At 51.7% G+C, this 13,586-nt stretch overlaps 1 protein-coding gene across 1 annotated transcript in view; it reads left to right on the top strand.

Annotated features, from left to right (window-relative positions):
* Positions 1-13,586, top strand: part of LOC136331307 (bone morphogenetic protein 8B-like) — a 30,389-nt gene that overhangs the window by 10,022 nt on the left and 6,781 nt on the right. The window contains 1 exon segment of the mRNA XM_066269571.1: positions 13,175-13,369. Coding sequence (XP_066125668.1) covers positions 13,175-13,369 — 195 coding nt within the window.

The raw sequence follows: 13,586 nt of genomic DNA, 5'->3' as shown, positions 1-13,586 counted from the left end.
CAGACGCCATAGAAATAGTTGTGTGTCCCAACCCTGGGCCCATGCCCCACCAGCCCTGGTGTCCATGGAGCTGGCTGTCAAGTCTGTCGGCCGCAGGAAACTTCAGGGGACTTCTACCTCTCTCACAAGGCCGTGGACTGTCATAGCGTCAGCAGTGGTCGAACTTCGTGACGTTCTTCCTGAATCAGAGAGATTCCTTGAATTGCTGTGCTGAGTTCTTGAGAAACAGAATCGTGAACTGGCCTTCCTGTTGCTCCAGCCTCGCCTTGGACACCTTGCCCCTGGGCCACTACATTCCAGCCCCTCCGGCCTCCTGGAAGTTTCTGGAACATGCGGGGCCTTTGCACTTCCTTCACCTCTTTGTAAGACTGGTTCCTTTCTTCCTCTAGACTTGACTGTTTTCCCCTCACTTACCAGGATTTAGAATAATGAACTGATTCCTAGCAGTCACCAAAGGCAGTGAGTGGCTCTCAACCTCCCAGAAGGCATTTGGCGCTCCCAGGAGATATTTTAGTTGTTACAACTGGGGAAGTGAAGGCAATGCCACTGGCTGTGGACAGAGGCTGGGGATGCTGTCATATCTTCTATCACGCACAGGACAGCCCCACAACAAAGAAGCGCCCGGCCCTGAGTGTCGGTCAAGCCTGGGCTGAGGAGCCCTGTCCAGAGTGAAGTGCTCAGCGAGGGGGCACTGGTGGACAACGGCTGCTGACGCTGCTGTGTTGCAGTCTATTGCACTTGTTGTTCTCTTTGATGCTCAAATTGTCCCTTTTTGACCATTACGAATTCTCTTTGGGTTGGCTTCTGAGCATTTTTAACTCTCTCCTAGGAGTTTCTGAGAGCTCCGTTGCCTTCTGGTAGGAAATGTTTCAGGCTCTGCTCATGCATTTCCCGCCCTGGGTGGGGATCCACAGTTTCTCCCGTGCCCTGAGCCACAGGGTGGCCAGGTACTCTGAGACCGCACACCAGGCACTAGGCATGGTGTGGCCATCACTTCTAGGCTTTGTCAGTGGACAAAGCTAGGGAATATGTGTTTTTTAAGTGAAAGTAGGGGAAATACAGAGACTGACTACTGCATGTACCCCAACCAGGATCCATCTGGGGCCAGTGTTCTGCTCATCTAGGGCTGCTCACAATCAAGCTATTCTGAAGTTGGAAACGGGGAGGCTGACAGACTCCCGCATGCGCCCGACCAGGATCCACCCAGCATGCCCACCAGGGGGCGATGCTCTGCCCATCTGGGGCATTGCTCTGTCGCAACCAGAGCCACTCTAGCGCCTGAGGCAGAGGCCATGGAGCCATCCCCAGTGCCCAGGCCCAACATCCTCGAATCAATTGAGCCATGGCTACAGAAAAGGAAGAGAGAGAGAAGGGGGGAGAGAGAGGGGAGAAGCAGCAGATGGTTACCTCTTCTGTCTGCCCTGACCAGGATTTGGTTTTTTAGTTTTTGTTTTTGTTTTTTAACAGGGACAGAGAATGTCAGAGAGAGGGATAGATAGGGACAGACAGGAACGGAGAGATGAGAAGCATCAATCATTAGTTTTTCGTTGTGACACCTTAGTTGTTCATTGATTGCTTTCTCATATGTGCCTTGACCGCGGGCCTTCAGCAAACTGAGTAACCCCTTGCTCGAGCCAGCGACCTTGGGTCCAAGCTGGTGAGAGTTTTTTGTTTTTGTTTTTTATGCTCAAGCCAGATGAGCTCGCAGTCAAGCTGGCAACTTCAGGGTCTCAAACCTGGGTCCCCCGCATTCCAGTGCGATGCTCTATCCACTGTACCACCGCCTGGTCAGGCCTGACCGGGATTTGAACCAGAGACTTCCACATGCCAGGTCAACAATCTACCTACCTCTGAGCTAACCAGCCAAGGCCAGGGAACATATATTTTTTAAGAGAAAAAAAAATCATGACTTCAAACTAATATTTCCAATTCAATTAGGATTATAGGCTTTTACTTAAACCTTAAATCAGGTGTCGGGAACCTTTTTGGCTGAGAGAGCCACGAACGCCACATTTTTTTTTTTTTTTTTTTTTTTGTATTTTTCCGAACCTGGAAACGGGGAGGCAGTCAGACAGACTCCCGCATGTGCCCGACCGGGATCCACCCGGCATGCCCACCAGGGGGCAATGCTCTGCCCATCTTGGGGCGTCGCTCTGCCTCAATCAGAGCCATTCTAGTGCCTGAGGCAGAGGCCACAGAGCCATCCTCAGTGCCTGGGCAAACTTCGCTCCAGTGGAGCCTTGGCTGCGGGAGGGGAAGATAGAGACAGAGAGGAAGGAGAGGGGGAGGAGTAGAGAAGCAGATGGGCGCTTCTCCTGTGTGCCCTGGTTGGGAATCGAACCTGGGACTCCTGCATGCCAGGCCGACGCTCTACCACTGAGCCAACCGGCCAGGGCCTACGCCACATGTTTAAAATGTAATTCCGTGAGAGCCATACAATATGTTTAACACTAAATACAAGTAAATGTGTGCATTTTATGTAATACCAACACTTTTAAAGTACAATAAGTCTCTGAATTCTTTTTAATAACATTGTTATGCTGTTGCTAACCAATGATGAATAAAGTACTTCTTACCATTAATGCGACTTCTGGTGCTGCATCGTTTTTGCTGATGGCTTTGTAGTCTGGTTGATATGTGGTGAGATTAAGCTTCATACAGGTTTTGAGACTTCCATCCATTAAACATGATTGTAGGTTGTTTTTGTTTGTTTGTTTGTTTTTTGATTTTTTTTACAGAGACAGAGAGAGAATCAGAGGGATAGACAGGGACAGACAGACAGGAACAAAGAGATGAGAAGCATCAATCATTAGTTTTTTGTTGCGCATTGCGACACCTTAGTTGTTCATTGATTGCTTTCTCATATGTGCCTTGACCACGGGCCTTCAGCAGACCAAGTGACCCCTTGCTCGAGTCAGCAACCTTGGGTCTAAGCTGGTGGGCTTTTGCTCAAACCAGATGAGCCCGCGCTCAAGCTGGTGACCTTGCGGTCTTGAACCTGGGTCCTCGGCATCCCAGTTCGATGCTCTATCCACTGCGCCACCGCCTGGTCAGGCCGTAGATTGGTCTTAATGTTCTTCAGATGTGAGAAAGACTGCTCATATGCATACGTAGAGCCAAACATTGTAAGTACAGCAATACTCACACTGCAGGGTGTGGTATGTGATGGGAAGCATGTTCCAAGTTTTGACCATCAGCTGGTCTGCGGGTTGAAGTTTTTTTCATTTCTCCCCACTTGTGTTTGCTCGCCAACTCTGCTTGCTGTCATGCAAGTCTTTCCAAATCTTCATTCAGTGACTTGAACTTATTCACCTACATGTCTGAGGCCTTCAGGTCAGCAGCTTGTAGCTCAAAATCTCTGACGGAGATACCGGGGATGTAACTCAGGTCGACGCTGTCCACTGCACACTTGTGTGGATGGGTGATGAACTTAAAAAGACGAGTTCACTCACAAAATTCTCCAAAGCGCACTTTGAATGACTTCAGGAGATTAGATGTGAAGCTTGCTAGCTGCTAGAGATCAAGATGTTGAGCAGGGTCACTTGCTGTGCATGCATCTTTAAACTCTCCCAGTTTTTCAAAGTGTAGTAAACGACCCATTTCAATGTCGGGAATGAAGAGTTCCAGCTTGTTTTCAAATGCAAACACTGCTTATTGAAGGGATAAGACTGTATTTCCAATGCCTTGCATTTTCACATTGAGCTGGTTCAGATGTTCAATCATGTCCACAAGATAGTAGAACTTCAGGAGCCATTCAGTGTTAGCTAACTCAGGATCCTCGAAGCTTTTCATTTCAAGAAAAGTCCGGATTTAGCTCAGACAAGCTGTGAAATGGCTGAGCACCTTCCCTCTTGACAACCAACGCACATTGCTGTGCAGAAGCAGACCAGGATAATTATTCCCAACTTCATCCAGCAGTGTTTTAAACTGGCAATCATTTAAAGCTCGGGCAACAATAAAGTTGACCGCCCAAATGACCAGCGACATCACCTCACCAAGCTGCTCGCCACACATTTGAGCACAAAGCGCCTCCTGATGTAGGATGCAGTGACAACTTAGGATGGGTCTCTTTTCATGTTCACAAAGAAACGCTATGAATCCTCTGTTTTTCTCCACCATGCACGGAGCACCATCAGTACACACCAAAATAAGTTTATCCATCTGTAGATTTTTTCTTTAGCGACCTCAGTGAAAGACTTGAGTAAATCCTCCCCTCTTGTCTCTTTCATAGGCAAAACAGCAAGACTTTCCTCACGTAGTGTGTCACCGACAGCATACCTTACAATCACACTGAACTGGGTTAAATGGCTTACGTCTGTTGACTCATCCAAAGCGAGAGAAAAGAATGGTGCTGTATTTATGTCCTTCACTTGTGTTGCCTCATTTTGATTTGCCATCATGATGGTACGATCATGAACAGTTCTTGCCGACAGAGGCATGTTTTTTATTCGTTTGATTATCTTGTCTTTATCCGAAAAGTCGTCAAAAAGTTCATTGGCAACATCAAGCATGAATGTTTTGGCATACTCCCCACCTGTGAATGGCTTCCCGTTTCTCACAATTGCTAAAGCACCAGCAAAGCTAGCTGAATTCCAGGCACCTTTTTTGGGTCCAAACACAAAGTTGCTGCTGACTAGCATGCACTCTGCACAGTAGCTCTTGAAATGCTTTCTTCCTGCTGTCCCCCGCTGGATATTTCGATGCAAATGTAGTATGGCATGTGTCAAAGTGCTGCTTTATATTTGACCGTTTCATTGATGCAATTTTATCATTGCATATTAGACACACTGCAGAACCTGCTCTCTCCACAAAGGCGAATTCTTCTGTCCATTCCTGCTGAAAAGTACAATACTCCTCATCTTTTTTTCTTTTAGCCATCTTCTTTGTCAAAAGGGTTTCTGTGCCCTGGCCGGTTGGCTCAGTGGTAGAGCGTCGGCCTGGCATGCAGGAGTCCCGGGTTCGATTCCCAACCAGGGCACACAGGAGAAGCGCCCATCTGCCTCTCCACCCCTCCCCCTCTCCTTCCTCTCTGTCTCTCTCTTCCCCTCCCGCAGCCAAGGCCCCACTGGAGCAAGGATGGCCCGCACACTGAGGATGGCTCTGTGGCCTCTGCCTCAGGTGCTAGGATGGCTCTGGATGCAACAGAGCAATGCCCCAGAGGGGCAGGGCATCGCCCCCTGGTGGGAATGCCGGGTGGATCCCGGTCGGGCGCATGTGGGAGTCTGTCTGACTGCCTCCCCATTTCCAGCTTTGGAAAAATGCAAAAAAAAAAGGGTTTCTGCAATTAGCTAGCTGACTACTTGACTAAAAGGGGGGAAGTTGGCCCTGGCCGGTTGGCTCAGTGGTAGAGCGTCGGCCTGGCATGCAGAAGTCCCGGGTTCGATTCCTGGCCAGGGCACACAGGAGAAGCGCTCATCTGCTTCTCCACCCCTCCCCCTCTCCTTCCTCTCTGTCTCTCTCTTCTCCTCCCACAGTGAGGCTCCATTGGAGCAAAGATGGCCCGGGCGCTGGGGATGGCTCCTTCGCCTCTGCCCCAGGCGCTGGAGTGGCTCTGGTAGCAACAGAGCGAATGCCCCGGAGGGGCAGAGCATCACCCCCTGGTGGGCAGAGCGTCGCCCCCTGATGGGTGTGCCGAGTGGATCCTGGTTGGGCACATGTGGGAGTCTGTCTGTCTCTCCCCGTTTCTACCTTCAGAAAAATACAAAAAAAAAAAAAAAAAAAAAAAAGGAGGGAGGTCGCCTGGCCTGTGGTGGTGCAGTGGATAAAATGTCGACCTGGAAATGCTGAAGTCACTGGTTCAAAACCCTGGGCTTGCCTGGTCAAGGCACATATGGGAGTTGATGCTTCCAGCTCCTCCCCCCCTTCTCTCTCTCTGTCTCTCCTCTCCCTCTCTCTCTCTGTCTCTCCCTCTCCTCTCTAAAATGAATAAATAAAATAAAATAAAATAAAAGGAGGGAAGTTTACTTCCTGACCTCACGACAACCCATGTACGTTAGGCATTATCCAATAAAAATTTGGTGTTGTCCTGGAGGACAGCTGTGATTGGCTCCAGCCACCTGCAACCATGAACATGAATGGTAGGAAATGAATGGATTGTAATACATGAGAATGTTTTATATTTTTAACGTTATTATTTTTTTATTAAAGATTTGTCTGCGAGCCAGATGCAGTCATCAAAAGAGCCACATCTGGCTCATGAGACATAGGTTCCCAACCCCTGCCTTAAATCTTTTTTTTTTGTTGTTTTTGTTTTTTTTGTTTGTTTGTTTGTTTTTACAGAGACAGAGAGTGAGTCAGAGAGAGGGATAGACAGGGACAGACAGGAAGGAAGAGAGATGAGAAGCATCAATCATTAGTTTTTCATTGCGCATTGCAACACCTTAGTTGTTCATTGATTGCTTTCTCATATGTGCCTTGACCGGGGGCCTTCAGCAGACCGAGTAACCCCTTGCTCAAGCCGGAGACCTTAGGTTCAAGCTGGTGGGCTTTTGCTCAAACCAGATGAGCCCGCGCTCAAGCTGGTGACCTCGGGGTCTCGAACCTGGGTCTTCCACATCCCAGTCCAACGCTCTATCCACTGCGCCACTGCCTGGTCAGACCCCTGCCTTAAATCTTATATTTCCATTTTCTTTTTCACTGAATAACACGGTTCTAACAACATTAACATGCTAATTATTTGCTGTGCCTTACAATTTTATATTCTTAAAAGGGGACATCATTTCTGTGGTATGCTTCTCCAAAATTTTTAATTTCAGTCTAATTTAAAGCATCAGATAAACTCACGTGGAGGACACGCTACAAAATAACTGACCAGTGCTCTTCAAAAGTGTCAAGGTCATGAAAGACAAGAAAAGACTTAGCAATGTCACAGATCAGAGGAGACCAACGACACCTAACAACCACATGCCATGTGCAATCCTAGATTGGATCTTGGATCAGAAAAGGAACATTAGTGGAAAAACTGGTACAATTCAAGAAAAGTCAGTATTTAGTTAATGGTATTATATCGATATCAAATTCCCAGTTTGGCTCATTGTACTATGGTTTGCTTATGTGAGACGTTATCCTCAGGGCAAGCTGGACAGAGAGTATCTAGGAAGTCTCTGCACTAGTCTTCCTACAGCTTTTCTCTAAATCTAAATAATCTGGCCCTGGCCGGTTGGCTCAGCGGTAGAGTGTCGGCCTGGCGTGCGGGGGACCCGGGTTCAATTCCCGGCCAGGGCACATAGGAGAAGCGCCCATTTGCTTCTCCACGCCCCCCTCCTTCCTCTCTGTCTTTCTCTTCCCCTCCCGCAGCCAGGGCTCCATTGGAGCAAAGAGGGCCCAGGCGCTGGGGATGGCTCCTTGGCCTCTGCCCCAGGCGCTAGAGTGGCTCTGGTCGCAGCAGAACGACGCCCCAGAGGGGCAGAGCATCGCCCCCTGGTGGGCAGAGCGTCGCTCCCTGGTGGGCGTGCTGGGTGGATCCCGGTCGGGCACATGCGGGAGTCTGTCTGACTGTCTCTCCCCCTTTCCAGCTTCAGAAAAATACCCAAAAAAAGAGGAAAAAAATAAATCTAAATAATCTAAAATTATTTCAATGTAAAATGACTCCTACGTGCCCTCCCTGCATTATCCCTCTCCTGAATTCCTTCACGGCACTCATCACAATACAGTGATTTTGTATGATTACTTTCTTTTCTTTTTCAATTAAAAAAAATTTTTTTTTCCTTTTTCCGAAGCTGGAAACGGGGAGGCAGTCAGACAGACTCCCACATACGCCCGACCGGGATCCACCCTGCATGCCCACCAGGGGGCGATGCTCTGCCCCTCTGGGGCGTTGCTCTGTTGTAAGACTCAGGTCCAGCAGAGAACCTTCTCCTGGGGCTCTGACCAGAGAGGTCTGGGTGCATCCCAGCTCTGCAGCTTCCTAACTGCAGCCTTGGCAGGCTACTCACCCTTCTGGGCCTCTGTTTTCTCCTCTGTAGGAGGAGTGCATTCATTCATTCACCGGATGTTTGGGGGCAGAGCCTCCTCTGTCCCAGGCAGTGGGGACAGAAAGCCTGAAGGTGAGCCCGGATTGGCGTGTGACTACATCAAGGGACCACCATGGCTGGAGCCGAGTGGTTCAGGGAGAGGATGGAAGGACAGGAGAGTGGGAGAGGCGGGCAGGGGGCATTCGGAATTACGGAAAACCAGGGTGAGATGCTGGAGTTGTTAGGAGCTTCTTGAATTTAGTAACAGGGGAGAATGGCAGGATCTGATCCAGCTTTCTATAGACGACCCCTCGAGGAGGTGTGGGATCCCTCCCCGCCCTTCAGTGTGGGCCACCCTGAGTGACCGGCTTCCCAGACAGTGGTAGCGGGAGGGAAGGTCACTTGATGGTGGAGAAAGCCGACCAGCATGACCTCAGCCAGGAGATCAGGGTTCCTGTGAATAACTCAGTGTTCCTGTGTCCCCTGGACATGAGGGAATGAGAAGGACACTTCTCCGTCCTTTCCCAAAACCCTTAACCCCTGTGTAACTGAGAAAAACACGACCAAACCCAAACTGAAGGACAGCCCACAGCGTGCCTGACAAGTGCCTCCCCAAACTGTCAAGGTCATCAGAAACAAGGGCAGCTGGAGGAACCGTCACAGCCCAGAGGGGCGTGAGGAGTTGTGATGACTCAGTGCCCTGTGGGGTCCTGGGTGGGGTCCTGGGAGAGACGAGGACAGTGGGGAAAACTAGTGAAATCTGAATAAATGTGCTGTTAAGAGGAAGATACAAGTATTGGTTCATTAGTTGTGACAAACGTACCACAGTGGTTAGACAGTCACACATTTGACAGTGTTCCCCGGCATTTCCAGCGCCCACCTGGCACCATACACGGTTATTGCAACGCTATTGATTCTCGTCCCTGTGCTGTCCTTCACATCCTGTGACTATTCTGTCCCTTCACCTTTTGCACCTGGTCCTCCAGTCCCCTCCCCTCTGACATCATCAGTCTGTTCTTGGTGTGCAAGTGGATTTTTTTTAAATACATATTTCTTCTTTACCTGCATTGGGGAAGAATGGAGAAGGGGCAGGATTGAGGTAGGAAATGAGGAGTTCTTGCTGGGCCTTGTTATCATTGATTGCCCTGGCGGATGTCCATAAAAATGTCATTCCAGGACAGGTGCCTGCTGGGGAGACAGGTGTGGGAACCGCTGAAACGTAAAAGTGATTTATAGGCTTGGAACTGGAGCAGGCCACCTGGGGAGGAAGCTCAGCATTGGGGCCCAAGGGGACCTGTGACTGAGCCTTCCCCTAGTGGTGCCCACAGGCCTCTGTGCACTGGACCAGACTGTCGGTGCAGACCCAGCTCCCTCCCCATCAGGGCGGACATTCCTGGGCCAGGTTCCTCTGCTGTCTGCAGTTCCTGGGGCCAGGAGGCTCAGTGCTTCCAGTGCCTCTCGGGTTGGCGAGGAAGGCTAGATGCCAGATGGCATGGGGCATCAGCAGGCTGATGTGTCACTGCCTGGGTGCCCGACCTGTCCTGTGATGCATGTCCTGGGGCGCACACAGCTAGCTGCAGAAGCAGCACCAGACGGCCACTCCGCAGCTCCTGGAGGCGTTGCTGTACACTGCGTCCCTGCTGGCCGGCCACTGGGCCCCTGCGGGCTGAGGGCGGCATCAGCAGCTTCACCAGCAGCGCTCGTGCCCATGCCGAGTTCTAAACGGATCCTGTGGAGGCCGTGAAGGACGTCTTGGAGGGGCTGGCGACTGAGCATTATCTGTTCCTACTGACCCCTCAGTGGCCGGGGCTCTCCAGGGAAGAGGGACAGTGGCAGCAGCACCCACAGGCCTGGAGGGCTGCCTGGGCCCACGGCCGTCATGTGTCAGTCAGGCCATGGAGCTCCGCTCCAGCGCCGTGCTGACGACAGCCCCCCGTCCCCCGTCCGCTCCTGTCCCCACTGTTGCCTCCTCACCCTCGCCTCACTGGCCTCCCCCCGTCCGCATCTGCGTGTCCTCATGGTTCTGCTGCTTCCTCATGGCTAGGACTTGCCATGACCCAAACTCTACCGAATGGCTCTGTCTGGGCTCCTTCCAGCGACAGCTCCTGCAGCTACACCCTCCTGTCTTAGTGGGTTCAGTCCTGCATGGAGCCTCTGATGGGCCCAGCGCCTTGTTTGTGGCAGTGATGTCATAGGTCAAAGGGTTAGTTGAGAATTAATTAGTTGTTCAGTTCACTAAGGCTCATGGACTCAGGTCTAAAACTCAGCTGTTTAAAGCTGCCCTTTGAGCAGGACTGTGGGCGGGGCAGGCAATGTCTTTGACCTGTAGTGGGTAATGGAGAATCACAGTAGACCTGCTAATGGAAGAAATATATATATATTTACCTACATATGTGGACATATGTACCCTGTATATATAATGCATGTGTGTGTTTATGTACAGACATGTACATGTATGTGTGTGAATCAGTGCAACACTGAGGGAAGTGTACACGGAACTGAAACAGTTGGCCGGCTCTGTTGGTTTTTTCAATTTTTTTTTTTTTTTTTTTTTCATTTTTCTGAAGCTGGAAACAGGGAGAGACAGTCAGACAGACTCCCGCATGCGCCCGACCGGGATCCACCCGGCACGCCCACCAGGGGCGATGCTCTGCCCACCAGGGGGCGATGCTCTGCCCATCCTGGGCGTCGCCATGTTGCGACCAGAGCCACTCTAGCGCCTGAGGCAGAGGCCACAGAGCCATCCCCAGCGCCCGGGCCATCTCTGCTCCAGTGGAGCCTTGGCTGCGGGAGGGGAAGAGAGAGACAGAGAGGAAAGCGCGGCAGAGGGGTGGAGAAGCAAATGGGCGCTTCTCCTGTGTGCCCTGGCCGGGAATCGAACCCGGGTCCTCCGCACGCTAGGCCGACGCTCTACCGCTGAGCCAACCGGCCAGGGCTCAATTTTTTTTATTTTTTATTTTTTTTAATTTTCTTCTGAAGCTGGAAACGGGGAGAGACAGTCAGACAGTCTCCCGCATGCACCCGACCGGGATCCACCTGGCACGCCCACCAGGGGGCGATGCTCTGCCCCTCCGGGGCGTTGCTCTGTGCGACCAGAGCCACTCTAGCGCCTGGGGCAGAGGCCAAGGAGCCATCCCCAGCGCCCGGGCCATCTTTGCTCCAATGGAGCCTCGGCTGCAGGAGGGGAAGAGAGAGACAGAGAGGAAGGAGGGGTGGGGGTGGAGAAGCAAATGGGCACTTCTCCTATGTGCCCTGGCCGGGAATCGAATCTGGGTCCCCTGCACGCCAGGCCGACGCTCTACCGCTGAGCCAACCGGCCAGGGCCCAAAATTTTCCATTGATTTAAGAGAAAGAGAGGAAGGGAGAAAGAGAGAAGCACCAACTCATTGTTCCATTTAGTTGTTCCATTTTAGTTGTACACTCACTGATGGTTTCTCATATGTGCCCTGACCAGGAGCCAAACCTGCGACCTTGGCATGCCAGGACAACGCTCTGTCCACGGAGCAAACCAACCAGGGCTGGGCCCTGTGTTTTAAGAAACAGAAAAATGGGTTAGTAATCACGCTCCTGTTGTTAAAATTCCACAGGAAAAGAAAATGAAGAGGTTCTATCTCATTCTCATCTTTATAATAAAAGCCAGGAAGTAACCTACATGTCTAATGATAAGTTAATCTCTAAGTAAATTACGGTAATAGTGATAGTTTTTCTTTTTTTTCTTTTCTTTTTTTATTTTAGAGAGGAGAGGGGAGAGAGAGAGAGAAAGAGAGAGAGAGAGAGAGAGAGAGAGAGAGAGAGAGAGAGAGAGAGAAGGGGGAGGAGCAGGAAGCATCAACTCCCATATGTGCCTTGACCAGGCAAGCCCAGGGTTTTGGACTGGCGACCTCAGTGTTTCCAGGTTGACGCTTTATCCACTGCACCACCACAGGTCAGGCGTGATAGTTTTTCTTAAAAGTCTCTTTACACTTGTCATTATATTGCTTTGACAATTAAAACATCAAGAGGTCATTTGGGAATACAGAGTCCAGGAAGCGTTTTTTTGGTGGAGCCGACATCTGCAGGGCTAATGACTGTTTTTCACGGCGGCCTCGGTCTTTAAGCAGCTGTGGGTGAAATGCCATTTTTATAGACCTCACTCTTCCTAGGGCTGAGGCCCCATCGTGTCCCTGCCCGCAGCCCTCTCTTTTCTTTAGCCACTAACCGGGCCTTGTGGATAAGGACTTGGGCTCTGGAATTAGACCGACGAGGGTTAAACCCAGGCTCCGGGACTTGGGTCCAGTGTCTCTGCCCCACTGAGCCTGGTGTCTGGGGCATCAGGAAACAGCGAGTGCCCTGCTGTTGGGCACTGCACCCTGGAAGCTGCTCCAGTCAGCTGGGTGTCATCAGTCCTACATTGACACCCCCAGAAATATGGGGGGAAGGTACACCTCAGGCCTAGGAGTCCTCAGACCAAGGTGGGTCCCTAGTCGTGTGGCTCTGGGGTATCACAGAGTGACTGAAGGTTCTCCGTGACATGTGAGGCCCAGGATTACTATAAAGATGAGTGAGAAGCCCTGGCTGGTTGGCTCAGTGGTAGAGCATTAGCCTGGCATGCAGGAGTCCCGGGTTTGATTCCTGGCCAGGGCACACAGGAGAAGCGCCCATCTGCTTCTCCACCCCTCCCCCTCTCCTTCCTCTCTGTCTCTCTCTTCCCCTCCCGCAGCCGAGGCTTCATTGGAGCAAAGTTGGCCCGGGCGCTGAGGATGGCTCCATGGCCTCTGCCTCAGGCACTAGAATGGCTCTGGCTGCAACAGAGCGACGCCCCAGATGGGCAGAGCATTGCCCCCTGGGCATGCCTGGTGGATCCCAGTCGGGCACATGCGGAAGTCTGTCTGACTGCCTCCCCGTTTCCAACTACAGGAAAAAAAAAAAAAAAAAAGACGAGCGAGACCATCAGTGTGATATGACACCGAGTCCTGTAAGAGCTTCACGAATGGCCGTGTACACGACCGTCACTACTGCTGACCCTATGGTTCGCAAGGCCCTCCTCCCACAATCTCCCTCAGACCTGCCTGCTGGGGGCTGGAACTGGACTTGGGACTCTGGTCTTCAGATGAGGAAACCGAGGCACAGTGGGTCCCCTCAGTCCTCAGCTTTTATGCTCCTGGTCCCGCCCAGGCCCTGCCATGTCCACGTGCAGAGCCACTGCCCTCCAGTGACCACCCCCTTTCCTCTCTCTGTCTCAGGGCACAGTGTGGATCCGGGCCTGGCCGGGCTGCTGGGGCAGCAGGCATCGAACTCCAAACAGCCTTTCATGGTCACCTTTTTCAGGGCGAGCCCCAGCCCCATCCGAGTCCCTCGGGCAGTGAGGCCCCTGAGGAGGAGGCTGCCAAAAAAAACCAACGAGCTGCCGCAGCCGAACAAGCTCCCAGGGATCTTTGGTGAGCGGCGGGGACGGTCTGGGCTGAGCCCCGCAGGCTTCTGGCTGAGGACCAGTGGCGGCGACAGAATCTCCCTGCCCTCAGGACGGGTCAAGCCAATGGCCACCCTCCAGCTACCTTTCCTCACGCCCTCCTTTGCCCATGCCCACTGTGGGCCGGCCACGGCACTGTCTCTCAGGCCTCCCTGCCCCCGGGAAGTCCCTTCTTTGCAGTCCCC

The sequence above is a fragment of the Saccopteryx bilineata genome, chromosome 3 (assembly GCF_036850765.1).
Source record: "Saccopteryx bilineata isolate mSacBil1 chromosome 3, mSacBil1_pri_phased_curated, whole genome shotgun sequence".
NCBI lineage: Eukaryota > Metazoa > Chordata > Mammalia > Chiroptera > Emballonuridae > Saccopteryx > Saccopteryx bilineata.
The sequence above is the reverse complement of the archived record's forward strand: the minus strand, read 5'-3'. Positions and strand labels throughout refer to the sequence as shown.